This window comes from Mus pahari, chromosome 2, assembly GCF_900095145.1.
Source record: "Mus pahari chromosome 2, PAHARI_EIJ_v1.1, whole genome shotgun sequence".
NCBI lineage: Eukaryota > Metazoa > Chordata > Mammalia > Rodentia > Muridae > Mus > Mus pahari.
The window spans coordinates 5,351,311-5,370,217 of NC_034591.1; the positions used below are offsets into that span (position 1 = coordinate 5,351,311).

The following is an 18,907-nucleotide window of genomic DNA, read 5'->3' on the forward strand; positions in this document are numbered from 1 at the left end:
CCTTTAATCCCAGCACTTGGGAGGCAGAGGCAGGCAGATTTCTGAGTTTGAGGCCAGCCTGGTCTACAGAGTGAGTTCCAGGATAGCCAGGGCTACACAGAGAAAACCTGATTCCAAAAACTAAAAGATTTAATTATAGGTTTTTGTTTCTGTTTGCTTTGCTTTTGGGGGAGCTATAGTTGTTTTGATTTTAGTAAAGGAATCTCTCAGCATTCTAAAGCTGGTGTGGCCTGGGAGAAGTGGATTCTCTGGTTTTGCTTGTCTTGGAAAGGCATTTTCTACCGTTGAATGCTAGTACTTTTCTGAGTAATGTATTCATGTTGCCACTGAACATTTATATTTATGTAATGTTTTTGTTTTTCTATGTATAGCCAGAGATGTTCTGAAACTTGCTCTATAGACTAGGGTGGCCTTGAATTCAAAGATCCACCAGCCTCTGCCTCCTGAGTGCCACCAGTGCTCAGCATGAGAGGACCCTCTTTGAGTGACTCTATTAGAGGTCTGTAAGATTAATTCAAGATTTGAAAAATGTTCAACTGCTATTTTGCTGAATTCATTTTGATATGATCCTTTCCCTTCTATTATAGGATATTCGTAACAATCATTTCCTTAGAGTTAATTCTTATTTGTATGTCTTGGATCTTTTTTACTTTTAATCTGAGTTATTTCTAAACACGTACTACAACTTCAAGCTCAAGAAATTTAGAATCAAAGGTTCTTGCTCTGCTTGATCTAGTTTGTTAAAGCTCGATTTTAAACTTCCATTTACCAAGTTCTTTAGCTCCAAACTTTGTGTATTTTTATAATGTATATATATATATATACACTCTCTGGGTTCTTTCTTTAGAACCGGAGGTATTTTTCTCATTTCACTGAACTGTTTGCACTTTCTTAATTCCAATTATTCTTTAAACTACTAAGCTTTAAACAGGCAACTGGTGTATTCCTCTTCCTTGAACTTGCTACCTGTGGCTGTGTTCTTTTGGCAGTAATGATCTTTCTCATATCTTTGTCCATATATATAGATGAAGACACAGTAGTTAAGTGTTCATGTTAATCAGCACCTATAATACCTATGGGCAGCTCAGTGGTCTAGACCACAGAGTATGAGTGGGATTGTCCTACCTGTTAAGATGCAGCTCTTTTAGTTGGAGATGGTTTGCAAGTGGTTCTATGCATCACACGTTCACTTTCAGTTTCTATGGCTGATATAGTCAACGATGGTGAAGTCACTATGGTTATGGTTATGGAGATAAAGCACCTGCTAACTTGTAAAAGCTATGTGGAAACACATCTACTCCATAGGTTCAACATACAACTAGTGGTGTGGCCAAGTGTTCACTCATGTCAGATGTCTATGGAGATGCTGCTGCTCTGGTGGGTACGGGAAAACAATGGCCTTTGGTGTATACAAACTACACACATAGTTAACATCACAAAGCTGCAAGGGTGACCTGCTTACTTCCTAGGGAGATGAGGATGGAGATAGGACCACCAAGCTGCTTTTGTCCCTCAACTATTTAGGCCAGGCAGCTTTGGCTACACATTAGAGCCAAGGGCTGAGAGGGGATGGAGTGGCCAAACTTTGTGCTTTTACTCTAGGTTTTATTTATTCTTAACAAAAGAGGAACGTTCCTAAATTGATTTTATCAATATTTTTTTACAAATGTGTTAAGAGTCCAGCTTAGTAAGTCCAGTCTTCTATTAGACTTCAAATTATGTTCCAAATGCAGTGAACAAACTGCATACCACATGCACGCTAGTGCCACCATCTCCACAAATTATTAGGTGATAAGACGGGCTTAATACCATAAAATAGAACAAAGTGCCAAGTAGACACTGAACCTATGAACCAAGTATTTTAAATAATGAACTAACTAGTTACAATTTAGTCCAAAAGAATTATTCAAAACCTCTTTCTTATAAAATATTCATACAGGATTATATTTGTATAGATAAGCCAACTAAGTTTTTAAAAAGTGACAAAGAAACAGTAAGAAACACTTAAAAACATGAACCAACAGGAAGAAACTTCATTTAGTTCAAAATTCTAGGCACAGATATGTTACACTTGAAGTTAATACTAGTCTTAACTGTTTTTTTTTTTATGCACAATAAACTGAAATAAAATGGTGTCTGTTCAGTTTGAGAAGCAACCGGCTCTGTGCATATTACTTGCTAAGAAACAATTTTCTATGCTAAATACCTAGTCCTAACTTCACTGGCTAGGTAAAGATTTGATTTCAGTTGATACTTATGTGCAAAATCAAAGTTCTCAAAAATGGCTACTCTGGGGGGCTGGCGAGATGGCTCAATGAGTAAGAGCACTGACTGCTCTTCCGAAGGTCCTGAGTTCAAATCCCAGCAACCACATGGTGGCTCACAACCACCCACAGTGAGATCTGACTCCCTCTTCTGGTGTGTCTGAAGACAGCTACAGTGCACTTACATATAATAAATAAATAAATAAATCTTAAAAAAAAAAAAAAATGGCTACTCTGCTTGCATTGACAGTATACAATACAGGCAGGTGGCTCACTTCTACCCCTACAGTTGAAGGCATCTAATAGGAACAGAATTCCAAATTCTTTACTAAGCAAATCAGAATCAGGACGTAATGTTGTTGCTAGTATGCCTGTCAATGACATTTATCTGAAATGTCTCTCTTCTCTGGAACCTAGCCTACTGTAAACCCCTTATTAGAGCAAGAAACCTAACATCTACCTAACTTCCATGCAGATCAACATGAGGGCTAAAGCGTGTCCTAGAGGAACGAGACTACCTGGGAATGTTTGAATGTCCTGTCTCTCTGAGCTTCATTTTCTTCCTTGCAATGTATAATAATCGTGCCTACTGCACAGCACTGGAGGAAGGTTGGGGGAAAGGTGGACTTTAAATACTTTATACTGTTGAACAAAGTAGGGATGAATACATATCCATTTACAAATGAGGAGAGCGTCAATTAAAAGGTTCACATAAAGTCTACCGCAGCAGGTTGAGAGTAAAGAAGTGCTGAAAAGACTGGACAATATGTAAAGGCAATGTGAGAGTTATGCTTGGCACACAAACACTCATTGAGCATTAGCTTAAAAACAGATTTTTTTCTTGACTAAGCAGATAAAAGTAGAGCTCAGGTCTCTCTAGAAATCCCAAATGACTCTTGCAAGCTAAAGTCCAATTCCTTAACAGACTTACGTGGGAGTGCCACAACTGATATGCATGGCGTAGAGTCGTCAATGCTCTGATCATCCTCAGAGGACAAACACAGCCTCTTATGTGGAGGTTCAGTACTGTCTTCTGAGTCTACTTCATCATGGTCTAATGGAAGGGGAAAATAAACCAAACAGAATGCTCAAAACCTCAAGCCAATTTCAAATCACAAAATCTCTACCTATTACATCCATCTCTGCAGGATTTTCTGACCCATTAAAACCATCCTTCTACCCACTTGCTCACTTGGATTCACCCAGCTACACCAGGACTCAGGAGTCATTGCTTTCTCCTTGCTTACAGCAGTACCCAGCTCCTGTTCTTATAACAAGAACTATGGTGGGCAAAGTATGACCTTCTAACTAACTTGGTTTTCCAAAGATTTCACACAGAGAAGGGCTGAGCATCCATTTATTCAAACGTTTCCTAACTATCTACAGTTGGTTCTGTGCCAGGGACAGAACAATGAAGGATGTCCTTCGAGGAAGTTCTGTGGAGTAATAACTAAACCAATCATTTCACCGCAGTGTACTCAGAGCTCTGATGGTGGGATAAAGAGGTTGTCATGCGCACACAGAGGACTTCCATTTAGACTAGAAGTGAAGGGAGTCTTCCTAAGGAGCTATCATGAACTTGAAAAAAAGAAATACAAGCAAGAACGGAAACGTCTGTCTCTCCTGGCAGTTAGAGAAAAATGTGCAGTAGAGTTGAAGACTAAAAAGAAGTGTTATAAAAATAAAACTGTGAACTACTAAAGAACATAAGCACATGGATTCTAACAACCATGGTAACTGTGGCAGGAGGTAAGGCTAGGAGGACGAAATGAAGTAATCAAAGCACCCAGTTATATATCCTAAAAAGCACGTTAAGCTTTCAATATAGCCCTAACAAGTGGGAAAACTGGATAAAAGGCTGGAGTTATTCAGATGAGAAAAGACAATCTGATCTAATAAAGAGGGACCCAAAACAGGGATAAATGGGGTTTTAGGACAACATATGACCAGTTAGGTTACTACATAGCAATTTATTACTAACTATGACCGGAGACTCTAAAAAGGAAAAGTGAAGTTTAGGAAGTATCTAGAAAGAAGTCCTTGGGACATGTAAAATCCAAGGTGCGTAAAGTAGTATAGAAAATTCATAATAAAGACAGAAATGTGAACCATCATAATAGTCAGATACTATCTAAAATGAATGAATGAAATAATCCAGGATGAAATAACACAGCAGTAGGACAGAAAGAAGTAAAGAATATGAGCACATAGACTAAAATTCATAATTAACAACTACTAAAGTACTTCTAAAACATAAATTATAAATTAAAATTAATCTACAGTCCAAAGCTAACATGGGCTTTTCAAGCACACTAGCCTAAATTATTTGTGGGTGATGGATAAAGGGTGCAAGGGAACTGATTAATCCCCAGTGTCAGTTAATTAGCAAATTCTCCTACCATTCTGAGGGCAATGAAGAATGAGGTTCCCGTCTGTGTCCTGAGTAAACGTCACAGAGTTCACAGTTTCTACTGTTACTGTGTCAGAATCCTCTTCAACTGTGCTCATACTCAAATCTGTATAAGAAGAGACTACGTAAGGGCTTATAAAATTAATTCCAGATAGTACATGAAACTGACCTAGATATCTGTTTTAGAGTCTTTATATAAAACTGCAAAAGGAGTTCAGATTTCACAAACTGCCTTTCTTAGTCTCTCCCCATTGTTAAGAATTAGATTCCAGGGGGCGGGGGATTAGATTCAATAACCTGCAAGAATTTCATCAACTCTAATTAGTTCTAACAACTTACAATATTTACATTTTGTGGTGGTTACTTTTCACTGTCAATCTGAGATTTAGAGTCACCCCAGAAATAGACTTCGGGGCATGACTGTAAGGGATTTTCTAGACTAGGCTGAGCTGGGAAATGCACTTTAAATGTGAGTGGCATCATGCCATGGGCTGAGGTCTCAGACTATGTTAAAAAAAAGTGAAGAGAACTGAGTAGCAACATGCACATTTCTCTGCTTCTTGGCCGAAGACACAACATGGATGCATGTGACCGGCTAGCCTGAGCTCCTGCTGTCACATTTTCTTAGCTGTAATGAGGGAACCCACAACTTCCTATTTATACTTGACAAATGGTCTACCACTGAACTAGATTTCAAGCCTGGTATTTTTAGCAGAAAATTAACCAAAACTTTCATCTTGATCTAATAATTCTGAGCACCTTTTGAATATTTAAGCCCTGTTACCTGAAAAATAAGAACACTAAATAATTCTTTTCTCCCTCATAGTATTAAACAAACACACTTAACCACTACCAAGCAAACACTTTTGTATGGGGTTGGGACCTACTCCTGACAAAGAGATTTCTGGTTTAAAGTGCCATCACTTGCTATTTTGTATATAACAGCACATTTGGTGTGCTTGTTCTCAAACAAACAATTGGAGTCTTGTGGCTGACAGAGATCAAAATACTGGACTACTAATGCCTGATTGAAGTCTATAGAATCTTATAATATAGTTCTTGTTTCAACAGGTTTTTCCTACATACCTTTTACTGATAATACAGACAAAAGTATTGACATGTATTCAATTACTCAGTATATGACCCACATAGGTATTAATCCATTTATATATAGTTTAATTCCATTTAAACAAATATTTTCCTTTGGCAAAAAAGACAACTATATTAATATTTACATGGTAAAGCTTCAATGAGTAGTACAGGCTTACTATATCAAAAAACATAATTTTACAATTGTAATGACACCATTTTCAAGATAAAGATGAATGGAACTCATGGTTTAGTGCGGATCTCTGCAGTCAAGGGAGACTTACCTAGACCACAGATGGGTTAGCTACAGGCCTTCCCATAGAATTCCACCTCTGTGCTTCGGCCAGCAGCATCACTCATGTTATCCAGACGGCTTCTCCTCCATGCTTGTGCATCTGCGATACTCTAGAACAGTAACAGCATAATACGAGGCTTAGACACAACAAGCAGTATTTGAGTTCTAGTTATAATGCTAGAGCACTCTGGCCTCACACCTGATACCTCACCCACAACAGAAAGACAAAGCTTTCTTCTGAATGCATTTTATGACAATCTGCCTTAACAGCAGTACTGTATAAACAAAGACAGAAACAATCCATTCTTTATCCTCTTAGAGCTCATAGAAAGTTTCTTTCTCTTTAAAAAAAAAAAAAAAAAAGATTTATTTATTTTTATGTATGTGAGTACACTGTAGCTGTACAGATGGTTGTGAGCCTTCGTGTGGTTGTTGGGAATTGAATTTTTTTTAGGACCTCTGCTGGCTCTGGTCAACCCTGCTTGGTCCAGTCAACTTCGCTAGCTCAGTGGCCCAAAGATTTATTTATTATTATACATAAGTACACTGTAGCTGACTTCAGACGCACCAAAAGAGGGTGTCAGATCTCATTACAAGTGGTTGTGAGCCACCATGTGGTTGCCGGCATTTGAACTCAGGACCTTCGGAAGAGCAGTCAGTGCTCTTATCTGCTGAGCCATCTCTCCAGCCCTCATAGAAAGTTTAACCCAAGCAGTCACTCAGCAGTCAGGTGTCCTCTGAAAACGGGTTTAGGTATACAAGTGGTTACAGTAAATCTTGGAACCATTGTGCACTTGCCACATATGAAAAATTAATTAACATTCCCAGTGATACATTAACACCCCTGAAATACCCTATTTCATCCTAAAACATTAAAAATTATTTACATCATGTATTCAATCAGAAACCACATAAGAGGACAGGTGAACAACCCTATAAAGGAATCCATGGGAACCAACCAACCAACCTTTATATTATCAGGTCAGCAATATTTTCTGGGCATAGTTAATTTCTAACATATCACTCAGTATGGAGAAGAGAGAAGGTGTAAGTTATAAAGACCTGTTAAGTTTAGGAGGTGATTATGGTTTGGAAACATCACAGCACTCAAGGAGAGAGGACAGGCAGAGGATAGCTTTGCTTGGGGGGCAGAGCCAACTAGGCTTTATGACTGAAGAGATTGAGACTAAGAAGGGAACACCATCTCAGGATGCTTCCTGGGCTTCTGGCTTCAACTCAAGGTATTTTATCCTAAGCTGTTTTTATCAAGTATTATACTAATGATACCTAAATGTAAGATACATCGTATTTAAGGTGTCAAGTGGATGGTTGAATATTTAAGTTGTGCACAGAAGGCATAATTAATACCTATAAATTTAACTTAATATAGTATGAAAGTTGTTTTTAAAGATACCTAGAAATTGGAGGCTTAGATTCTAGTTCCAGAATGCTCTTACTTACATACAGAAGACAAGGACTGGCTCAGGCTCAGAGAAACCCAGTTCAGTCCCTGGCACCCACATGGCAGCTCACAACCCTCTGTAATTTTAGTTCCAGGACCCAGCAGTCTCTTTTGGCCTGTGGAACACAGATATACACGCAGGCAAAAACACTCATAAAGTAACAAATTAATCAATTTAAAAAAAAAAAAAAAGAAATGAGGAAGACAAGCAGAGGAGGCTGAGAACTAGCTGGTGACACAGCAGGAAACCTAGTAAGTATTCAATGGGTATTAAATGACTAACTGCCAGTAAGATGACAAAGAAGTACTTGTTCTAGCAATATGGAAAACACTCATGACCTTAACAGAAGTAATTTTGGGCTGGAGAGATGGCTCAGCGGTTAAGAGCACTGACTGTTCTTCCAAAGGTTCCGAGTTCAAATCCCAGCAACCACATGATGGCTCACAACCATCTGTACAGCTACAGTGTACTCATATACATAAAATAAATAAATCTTTGTAATTTCAGTGGACTGGGGGTGGAAGAAAAACAGAGAATCCAAAATACAGAAGACAAGACACACTGAAGGTAAAACTAATGGGAAAAGGAAGTGGTCATGCCAGTGTTGGATGAGCATTTCAACATGTCTCTGTTTAAAGTCAAATATGCGTCTAAACAGAGACATGTTGATTAATAAACCAAAGCAACTAGGGAGAAGAAACCTTGTGCTTTTATTCTCATTGACTAGACTCAAAATTATGCTTGAACAGGAACCCTTTACACTTCAGTGCTACCATAAACTTTTTGGAGCACATTCACAGCACCTCCAGTCTCTTTTGAGCCTGTCCTCCAAATCAGTGGTGGTGTCACTTTTATACTAATTAGAAATAAGAAGACATAATGGAGGAAAGGCAGAGAACATCAGTTACAGACAAACTGACTTTCTGGCATATTTTCATTCCTGATGAATTACTTTGAAACAATAAATACTTTAATAAATTAAAGAAAAAGAACCTGAGAATTGCGTAAAATGTATAGTGGCACTCTTGTATATGCTCACATTTGAAAGATGAACCCTTCATCTATGGCTAACTGAGGGGGTTAAGGGAGGAAGGCATGGAACAGGGCATCAAATATAGCCCAGGCTGGCCTAAAATTGATTATCTTCCTGTCTCTGCATACCCAGTGCTTAGACAACATGCTTGTGTTACCATGCTGACCCAAGATGACCCTGCTTACTGGAATACAATAACCTGGTGGAACAAACAAGGTAAGTTACAACATAATAACATTTGCGATTTAACACAAAATTAAATAAAGAAAGGAATCTCTCATGCTCCCCTTCACTTCAGTGTTGATATAAAGTTCTTAGGCTCACATGTCCATTGGGTCTTCTATTACCCTCAATTTTAGGGCAGTTAGATGTCAAGAATTCATTTTAAAAAATAAATAAATCAAGTTAGTCTCATGTCTTCCTCACAAGTCAATTCTATTAACAGTTTCTAAGCACAGACACTACCTATGGTAATCATATAAAGCAGGAGGCAACGTGAGCTGACAAAGGTTGTTTGGGAAGATGGAGTGCAGTTACATATATGGCATAGGAAAACTCACTAGTGAGGATACTTTTAAACTGGGAAATACAGGGCTAGCGAGATGGCTTAGTGGTTAAGAGCACTGACTGCTCTTCTGAAGGTCCTGAGTTCAAATCACAGCAATCACAGGGTGGTTCACAACCATCCATAGTGATATCTGACACCCTCTTCTGGTGTATCAGAAGACAGCAACAGTATACTTAATAATATAGTAAACTTTATTATTATTAATAATAATATTGGGCCGGAGTGAGCAGGGTTGACCAGAGCAAGTGGGCCAACTGGACCGAGCAGAGCGGGGCTGGAGGAAGCAGAGGTCCTAAATTCGATTCCCACCAACCACATGAAGGCTCACAACCATCTGTACAGCTACAGTGTACTCATATAGATGAAATAAATAAATCTTTTAAAAAATGGGAAATTCAGCTGGGCAATGGTAGCATACCCTTTAATCCTAGCACTCCAAAGGCAGAAGCAGGTGAATTGGAGTTCAAGGTTAGTATGGTATACAGAGTTCCAGGATGGCCAGGGGTCTCAAAAATCCACTGGCATACACTACATAAAGAGAAATGCAACTAAATGCAACAAGGACATATCTGAGATTTCCTGACTCAATATAGTATTAACAATTATCTATTTCTCTTTAACGTTTTAATGATTACCTTTCACATTTTTGGTTATATTTCAGCATACTTTTTTTGTTTTTAAAATATTTTGAATTTTTAAGATAAAAAGTCTCATTATGTAGCCCAGGTTAGCCTTGACCATATTATTCTCTTGACTTGGCCACTTGGCCTCTTCAGTGCTAGGCTCATGGGCTTGCATCACCATACCCAAATGCACATATCTTTTCTTTCTCCCTACTAATACTAATTATTTCTCACCATTTAAAAAAATATTTATTTATTATTACATCTAAGTACACTGTAGCTGTCTTCAGATGCACCAGAAGAGGACATCCAATCTCATTACAGATGGTTGTGAGCCACCATGTGGTTGCTGGGATTTGAACTCAGGACCTTCGGAAGAACAGTCAGTGCTCTTAATCACTGAGCCATCTTTCCAGTCCCATTTCTCACCATTTTAATAAGTATAAAATACCTGTCTAGTCAGGAAGTGTTGGGGGAGAGGGTTTAAGGTTACAGTATTTACAAAACTCCTTAATGAATACCTCTATACCTAACATATTCTCTCTCTCTCCCTCCCTCCCTCCCTCTCTTACACACACACACACACACACACACACACACACACACACACACCACCTTAGGCAATATTTAAAAGAACATTTATCTATTAATGTATAATTTAAAAAGCATGTTTAATGTTTTTTCCCTAAAGGAACAAAACTCTGCCAAACAGCAAATTATTGGCAGATAAAAAATTCCTGAATCTCATACCTAGGTACATACAAAAACGTTAGAAAACATACAAGCCTACATAATAATATCTTCAGAAGTACTTACAATTTCATAAGGGAACACTTTGTGCTCGATGTGGAATGCTTTGGAAGGGTTATGAGGCGGATCAGAGAGATCCACCTCTTCCTAGGCCACTGGGTTAAGAGTTAACCACTGTGAGACACTATTAATTTTAAGGGTGTCTAAACTGTGAGCACCCCTTTTAATGTTTATTTTCCCTTCAATTCGACTCTCTAATTAGACAACTATTAGAGCCTTCCCTAGTGCCATCACTACTGTGAGCAAAGGACTACCACATGTCAGCTGAATGCATACTGCCACTACCAACTGTTTTGAACACTCTATTCTAAACAGATAAGAGCTTTGACAAAGCTTTATGTCAACCAACCTGCTTGCTGAAGTGCAACCTCCAGACCCTGCCATCACAAGCTCGGATGAACTCTTCATGACCCCACAGTTGTTCCAACCCTGGCCAGGAGGGAGTGCCTCCCCTGGAGGTCCAGCTAAAGGCCTGGGATGGTATAAGCATTTACATAAGGAGCTTAGTCCTGGCTAGCACAAACATTTTTCCTTATTTGTGTGGGTTGCTGTGAATGAGACAAAGCCTACCACATTTGTGAGGCTTCTAAGAGACATCCCTATACTATCGCCTGCATCATTACCCAACAATAGGTTTCTCCAATGTAGTCTTCTCGTAGTTATTACAACGGGTTTAGTTGGTCACACACACACACACACACACACACACACACACAAAGTCAATTCCAAGTGGAGGTGGAGACAAAGCCAGAAGCAGTGTCAGTAGTAAGGAAACCTGAAGGGTTCTAGAGCTAACAGAGGTAAGAGCCAAAAGGGGGTTCCAGCTGTTTAAAGAGTCCCAGGAAGCTGCCAAACAGCTGAGGCTCTCAACCTCTCTGGACAATGAGAACCACTAACATTTGTCACTGTCAACAGGATGAAGACCCCATTCATCTTCAGGCTCTAGCCGCTGCTGTGGAGACAAGGGTTCTGACACCTAACCCTGTAACAAGCTAGAAGACTAACAGTACTGCTTACCTCTGAACCAGCTCACCAAAGCTGCCAATGCTGGGGCCACTGGCACTTAAAACCAGGAGCATTCAGCCTCTAGCCTGAAGGCATGGCTGGGAGAGCTGTGTCTTGGGTTAAAATCAAAGCTTGGTTAATGGGCCTCTAGTGCCTGGGGTTCATAACTGTGCAGTATACGTCAGTCCAGACCCTAAGTCTTGGGCACTCCAGAATCCAGCATTGCTGGCAATAGATTCTTTGCCTAGTCAGGATTCCTATCCAGGTAGAGCAAAAGATTCCCTACTAGCAGTAACAGCTCTGGATTCTTGGAAATCCTTTTGTATACTTTGTGAGAAAGTCTGAAAAGTAGATTTATAAATCAAGATAAATATTGAACTAAGGTACATAATTAATGGTTTCATTAAAAGATGGTAAGCAAGTGTCAATAGGTTGTTAACTGGAATTTAATGTAATGCTTTAATTGCTTTAAGTGTTGATTTAATTATCAATGATGCTGTAACTGAATAAAGCAAATTACATGGTGATATGGATTTTTAAATAAGGCATGTAACTTCATAAACGGCTGACAATAAAATTGAATTGCCTATCTAATCTACTTAACAATGATATAAGAACTTAACTGTTTGATTATATTCTAAGATATCTTTTCAAAACAGCGCTTTTGTAAAAACTCAATCTGATTTTTAAATACAAATTATCACCAAGTTCTTTCCACTAGTTTATACTGAAATCACATTTCCATACCAAATACTAGAACACTCTAGGCAGTGAATAAACCTAAAACACATTTCTTTTGCATAAAACACCTTACAGTGAGGGAAGGGTTAGATCTAAACACCACTGTTAGAAGGAATGGCCTCACTGTTGATATAGCCAAAATGGTGTTTTAAAAGGTATGACGTAAAAAGTTTATATAGGACCTGCCACGATACTTGTTCTTGACAACTTCTTTCTGGAATTTAATCATGGAGTGGGCTATCTTTCCACAAACATGAGAAAAAGCAGACACAATAAATAGGTTCTTTTTATTGAAATTGAATCAATTTATCAGCAAACTGATTTTTATTAATTTTTATTACAAGAATTTACTGCACAAAAGCAAAATCACCATCAAGACAAATGTAGAAATGATACAAAAGCCATCAAGCTCCTCATGTCTCTGTACTTCATTCAGATAACATTTGGCTCTAGGTTTATGTACCACCTTTGTTGAAACTGTGTATCATTTAAGCATACAAATTCCTAATCCTTTCAAGTGGAGTTATGGCAAGAAGAGAATGTACTCAATTAGTAAAATGAGAACTCTGGCTTTTGAGAACATTAGCATAGTCTCTACAAACACTGGAGTTTGGTTGTGTAGAGTATATGGCTAAGGTGATCACTGCAGAATCCTCCTTAACCTGGATGCTCTTCTAAAGTCTTGGTATGTTTGCAACTGACAGATATAAACTTAAAGAAAGTCACCCAGTTCCTCAATACTTTCAAAAAACACTTGGTTCTCTCCTTAACCCAATGTTTACAGCCAGGCTGTACAGACTTAGTTGGGATTTGTGTTTCTTATTAAGCATGAATCCTCAGCGATGCTAATATAAACCACTGCACTCAAGAGACTAAGATGAAAACTGTGCAGTTTTCTAACAATATTCCATCTTTGAAGAGACTTAACTTTTGCTAGTTCTTTCAGCCAAGTTAATAACATGCCTCGAGAACATTTAATACTATGTACTTAGCCCCTATCATACTGTGTGCTCATCCTGTTTAAGTTTAATCCTCCTTTATGATAGCAATGTAGCCAACCTTATAATGCTGTGGATTTCCCATGCAATTAGCTTTTCCAACATAAGCTGAATGAATAATTTTAATCTTGTATTATGTATTTGTCCGTGGTCCTGACTCAGAATAATTTGTGAATATTCTGATAATCACTGCTGAAAGCAATCAACAGGTTGAAAGCAACCCCAGATATAACATATTTACCATAAATATTGAATGCTATATATGAATTTAGTTTGATAACATGGTTTGGTTTTGCCTCTCAGGGTCACTAATGTAACTTCATCCTGGGTCAAACTGTTTCTACAAAACCTTATCCTTCATTTCTTTCCCATTTTCTGGGCTATTTAATAAACGCAAAGCAAAGCGCTTTGTTAGGGACAGACACAGAATGACATAGGCAAGCACAACTTGAAGGAGAGAGAGAAAGAAAGAGAGAAAGACAGACAGACCGACTGACCAGAGGACACCAGTAATCATTTCCCTGACACTCTATTTCCAACTTTAAGATTTTCTCCTTCGAAAAGCTAAAACGTGAATACTTGGAAAAAAAAGTATATTTTGTACGTTGCCCCCAAACTGCTAAACATACAGATATGACAAGAAAACGGTAACAATACCAGGTGTCTCCCTCAACTGAAAGATTCAGTGGACCAGGTAGGTTTCTAGATTATTCCCCTGAACAACAGTTTTGGTAAGTCTATCATAATCTAAAATATGAAGAAATGTTAGCTTATTTGGTAGTACTCAAAAGCACCAGAGAAAGATGGTAAGGGATAAAAGCATAAAACAAATACCATCTACGCAACAAATAATTTTCTTCATATAGGATCCAGCCCTTATTTGTGATTTTTCACTGCTGTGGAGGATATCATTAGTCTCTCACTGACCTGGTACACTCAACACAACAATCTTTGAAATGCAATTTAAAGTTTGTCTAAGTATAACCAAATATACAAAATTTTATCACTATTCTATCACAGTAAAAAGCTAATAAGATTTTGTTATTATAGTTGTTTTAAATTACTCCAATTAAGGTACATTTAAAACTGGTCTAAAGAAATTTGCAGTACCAGAAATAGAAAATCTATAAGGAAAACAGCCTTTGATAATTGTAAAACTTTCAATATAATCAAAGATCTTTTCTTTCTTAATTTATAGCCTAAAAGCCACAAAAGTTATTTACAATACAAAAATATAGCTCTAATTAATAAAAGTCAGTACATCTAGCTTAAGACATAAAATATCACAAACAGTACTGAAATGCATTTTCCTTTCGAGGTTGTCCCAATAGGAAGTCTAGCTGTCAGGAAGGGGTACAAGAGCTGAAAATAAGCAATCACGAGAATTTGGCCTGGGAAAGAGAGACGTACGTACGTAATGTACATCCTCAAGGGCTATCACCCTTTTCCTTAGCTACACCGAAGTCTTCAACTATAAAAAACATATGCTGTATCACTGAACAGCACAGGATGGCACTGGACCACTTCTTTCGGAGTAAAAGAGTAAGGTTGCGGGGAGATTCTCAAAAAAGAAAAAAAGAAAAGTTCTTGCTAGAGGGCCACCAAAGAGGGTTTTGAAACGCTAAAGGTCTGCTCCGCACGATCCTGACAATCACTAGTTGGCTGGGCCAGGACTCTCCCCGCACCCCAGGCCACGTCCCGCGCGATCTTTACAGAGAAAGTCCGGCCGGCCACCACGACTCCCTTCGCCGAGTCCAACCGGCGAGGGGCACACGGGCCAGACGAGCCGAGGAGAAACGGTGGCCTGGGGAAGACCCCCGCCCCCAGTGCCCCGCCAACCCCACCCACGCAGCCGAGGGGGCTCGGTCCACCGCCGCCCCAGCCAAGCCGGGCCGGCAGCTCCGCCGCCCAGCAGGCACACGCCCGCCCGCGGGCCCCCGGCGCCGTCCTCCGCGACTCGGGCCCACCCCCAGGGGTCCCGGCGCCATTTAGTTCCTCCAGCCCGCCGCCATTTTCCGCCCCCGCCGGCTCGCCGCTGCGCCCCAGCGATCGCTCGGGAGTCCCAGCCGCCAGCGGCCGCCGGAGCCGGCGACGGAGAGCGCGGGCGCGGCGTGCGGGACCCGCCGGGGCGGCCGGGAGAAGCCGGGGGACTCCGACCCCGCCCGCGGCAGCCGGCCGGCGACAGCCCAGGCCCGCCAAGGGGCCGGCTCGGCCGCACTGGGCGGAGCGGCCGCGGCGGAGGCCCGGACCTGAAGGTTCCATCGCACTTACTTCCTGTTTTGGGTCCGGGCACTTTGGAAGAACCAGGATGGAGGCTCCACAAAATACCAGGATGGAGGAAGCGGCCGCCGGAGAGAGTGGCTGCAGCTGGGGTGAGCGAGCGCAAGCAGCCACCGGAAACGGAGCCGCGGGGCCGCGCCCCGCCCCGCCGCGCCCCGCCCCCGCCCTCCCAGCACCTCCCCCCCCCACCTCCGGCCCGCCTCTCCCGGGGGGGCGGGCCCGCGCGCCGCCCCCGACGTCACTTCCGGCTGCGTCGGCACGCTGATGGGTGGCTGCGGAGCAGAGCGCCATTCCCCGCAAGCCGTAGGCTCGGGCGGTCGTCCCCGTTCCGTGGCGGATGCTAGGCATGAAGGAGGGTCTTTTCCTTGGCAGGCGTCTGCACCACCGTCTGTCTCTTAGTTTCCGGAGGATCCGAAGCGAAGAGGGAGCGGTGTGTCCCGGCTTTCGGGCCTTAGAGTACAGAAAAAAGCAGGGTCTGTCTGTCTGTCTCTCTCTTTCTCTCTCTCCGATTGCAGCTCTATTTTCTGGATCCTTAGAGATGAACAAAATAGAAGCCCTGTTGCCATGCCAATCTTTTAAGAATCAGGTTCATACATGAATAAATGCGTTTTGACCGTATCCCCGTGTTCTCCCTGACATCCCTCCCCCCCCCCCGACTCAAATTCGTGTCCGGTTGTGGGTGTGTATTTCTGGGTACACACATGTAGCCCAGATGTACTTCAGTGTAGGGCTGCGCACTTGGACGTGGGAAAACAACCTGGTCTCTTCAGGAAGGAAATTGACTCTCCCTCAGCAGCCTCGACCGCTTGTAGCTCCCTAGCCAGGGATGGAGGCTTGTTAGCCACCCGTGCTGGAAAGTGGAGTGGAGTGGTGGTATGCAGGGGACCGCAGCTGCTGAGGGGTGGGTGTTTCACAGAAGTCTTCCCATTCCCCTGGCTTTCCAAGTTTTCTGCCCCCATCTTCAGCAACGCTCCCAGACCTTTGGTGTAAGACTCGCATTGTAAATATCCCACTTCGGGATAGGCATTCTACACTTAACTCTGCACACTGGTCAGTTGTGATTTTCTGCCATAAATTCTGCTACAAGAAGTGCAGACTCTGATGAAAACATCAAGAAAGCTGCTTTTTGTCCCATGCTGGGCGCAATTGTTCGAACCTATTAATTTCAGCACAGAAGAGGCTGAGGCAGAAAGAAGACTCTGGATTTTGAGGCAGTGTTGGCTACATAGAATACATCTCAACCAAACCACCACCACCACCCCCCAAAAAGAAAAAGAAAAAAAAAAAAGTTCTAAGATCTAAATTCTGAGCATTGGGGTTCCTATTGGTGTTCCTTTTATGATTCAACAGCTTTTAACCTTTTTATAAAACCAAGATACATTATACTTTGCTTTCCTTTCACTACTAGTGATACACAAAGTCCCATTCCTAATCAAGAAGCTGTTTGCAAATGATAGATCTTGGAAAAGGGGAAATCAGGTTCCCGCTCCCCCCCCTCCCCCCAGGGGAGTGAAATTAGATGTATCAGGCATACTCTTAAATCAAGCATGGTTCATAGGAGTTGATGGCCAATGCAATTTGGACTCACAAGTTTTTTACAGCAGCTTTATTCACATTTGCCAAAACTTGCAACCAACCAAGGGGCGAGCCAGGAGGTGGATGGATGAGCAAACAGGCACATCCACACAACAGAACTTTCTTTGGTGCTAAAGTAGTGAAGAATTAAAATATGTGTTACTTAGAAAAGAAAATCATCCAAAAAGCTATGCATGCTGATTCTGCCATTCTGATTGTCTTTCTTTTCTACTGGCAAAGGCATTTTACAGAAGAAAGTTTTCATTGGGGCTTGCTTAAATGATGAGTCTATAATCATCATGGAGGGGAGCATGGCAGCAGGCAGGTAGGAATAGGGCTAGAGAGCTTACATTCTTAATTGCACACTGAAATCGGAGAGCATTTTGGGTATTTGTAGGCTTCTGAAAACTGCACCCAGTGACACACCATTTCTAACAAGGCCATACCTAAGCCTTCCCAAAGAATTTCACCAACCAGAGACCAGGCATTCAAACATATTAGCCTACAGGGGCCATTCTACCGTGGTGATATTCTGTAAAGGGCATTGCTATGGAGACAGTAAAATTAGTGCATCCAGGGGTGGAGAAAATGAATAGTGTGTGGGGGTTCCTATAGCAGCAAGGGCTCTATGTGCTGCTGAAATAGCATGCCTTTATAGTTGCAGCAAAACCCACAGGTCTGATAGATAAAATACTCAGAATGAAGTCTAACATTATATCTTCTGTATTAATGATGTGTCAGTATAGGTTCATTCATTATAACAAATACCCACTCTGTGTGTGTGTGTGTGTGTGTGTGTGTGTGAAGCTGTGAGGTATGTAGAAATTTTCTGTACTTCCTGCTTAATTTTGTGAATGTTAAAAAAAAGTCTTTGTTAAAAAATGCTAAGAAAGGGCTAAATAACCCTGAACTTGAATAATATAAGCCAACATTCTTTGTGTTCCTGTGTGTTGTTCATATGTGTTAAACTCATGTAACCTTTATAGATGGCAAATACTTCACTGAAGGTGCTCCAAGTGAATAACATCTTACCCAGGAACCAAAGTGCAGTTGTAGAGTGTGTCCAGGTCACACAAGCCAGTGGTACACTCAAAATTGTAGCCTACTCACCCTACTCTAGTTCAAAAATATACTTTGGCGAGTGTCACCTCATGATGAAAACAAAACATAGCCAGGGGCTGGAGATGGCTCAGTGTTTAAGAGCACTGATTGCTCTTAATATATCTATTTATAAATATCTTCACTAAGCCAAAGTAGTAGTCACACTTAAATTTCAGACTTCCAGCTTATTCTTATCCAGAGTCTTAGGTAAGCTTGCACTCCACTGACATACAAGGTACGGAGGGAGACATATGGAGGAAAGGGTGTAGAGCTCCCATGCCTTCTTTAGATGTGTCACATTCCGAGATTGGATATATCTTAAAGATATCCAGAAGCAATTCAGAACCCTACCCTGGGTTTATGGAGGCCATATCCAAATGTGTGATTGTGCAAAACGGTATGATCAGAGGCTAAAACTCTGAGTCGGAAAATCAAGCAAGGCTTGTAGATTTAGTTCCTTTTGTTTCTTTGGCATTTTTTTTTTTTTTTTTTTTTTTTTTTTTTTTTTTTTGTGACCCTAGAACTATGATCCTTTAGATAGCGTGCATATTTTTTTGATTTCAAATAAAGTAGAGAAAAAAAATTATCTCTGTCTGGAAAACAGAAAAGGGAGTAAAAATTGTCATTTGAGACAGTTTTCTCTGTAGCTCTC

At 40.8% G+C, this 18,907-nt stretch overlaps 1 protein-coding gene across 3 annotated transcripts in view; it reads right to left on the minus strand.

The window, feature by feature from the left end:
- Dmtf1 (cyclin D binding myb like transcription factor 1) overlaps positions 1-15,700 on the minus strand; it is a 43,961-nt gene extending 28,261 nt beyond the window's left edge. Inside the window, exons 1-4 of one of the 3 annotated variants that reach the window (XM_021190733.2) lie at positions 15,571-15,700; positions 6,048-6,168; positions 4,664-4,780; positions 3,196-3,318 (exon numbers count right to left, since the gene is read on the minus strand). In XM_021190733.2, the coding sequence (XP_021046392.1) occupies positions 3,196-3,318; positions 4,664-4,772 (232 nt within the window). In that variant the 5' untranslated portion in view covers positions 4,773-4,780; positions 6,048-6,168; positions 15,571-15,700. The remainder of the gene's footprint in view (positions 1-3,195; positions 3,319-4,663; positions 4,781-6,047; positions 6,169-15,570) is intronic. The other 2 variants (XM_021190732.2, XM_029534498.1) reach the window with 2 other exon arrangements.
- Positions 15,701-18,907: the final 3,207 nt, after the last annotated feature.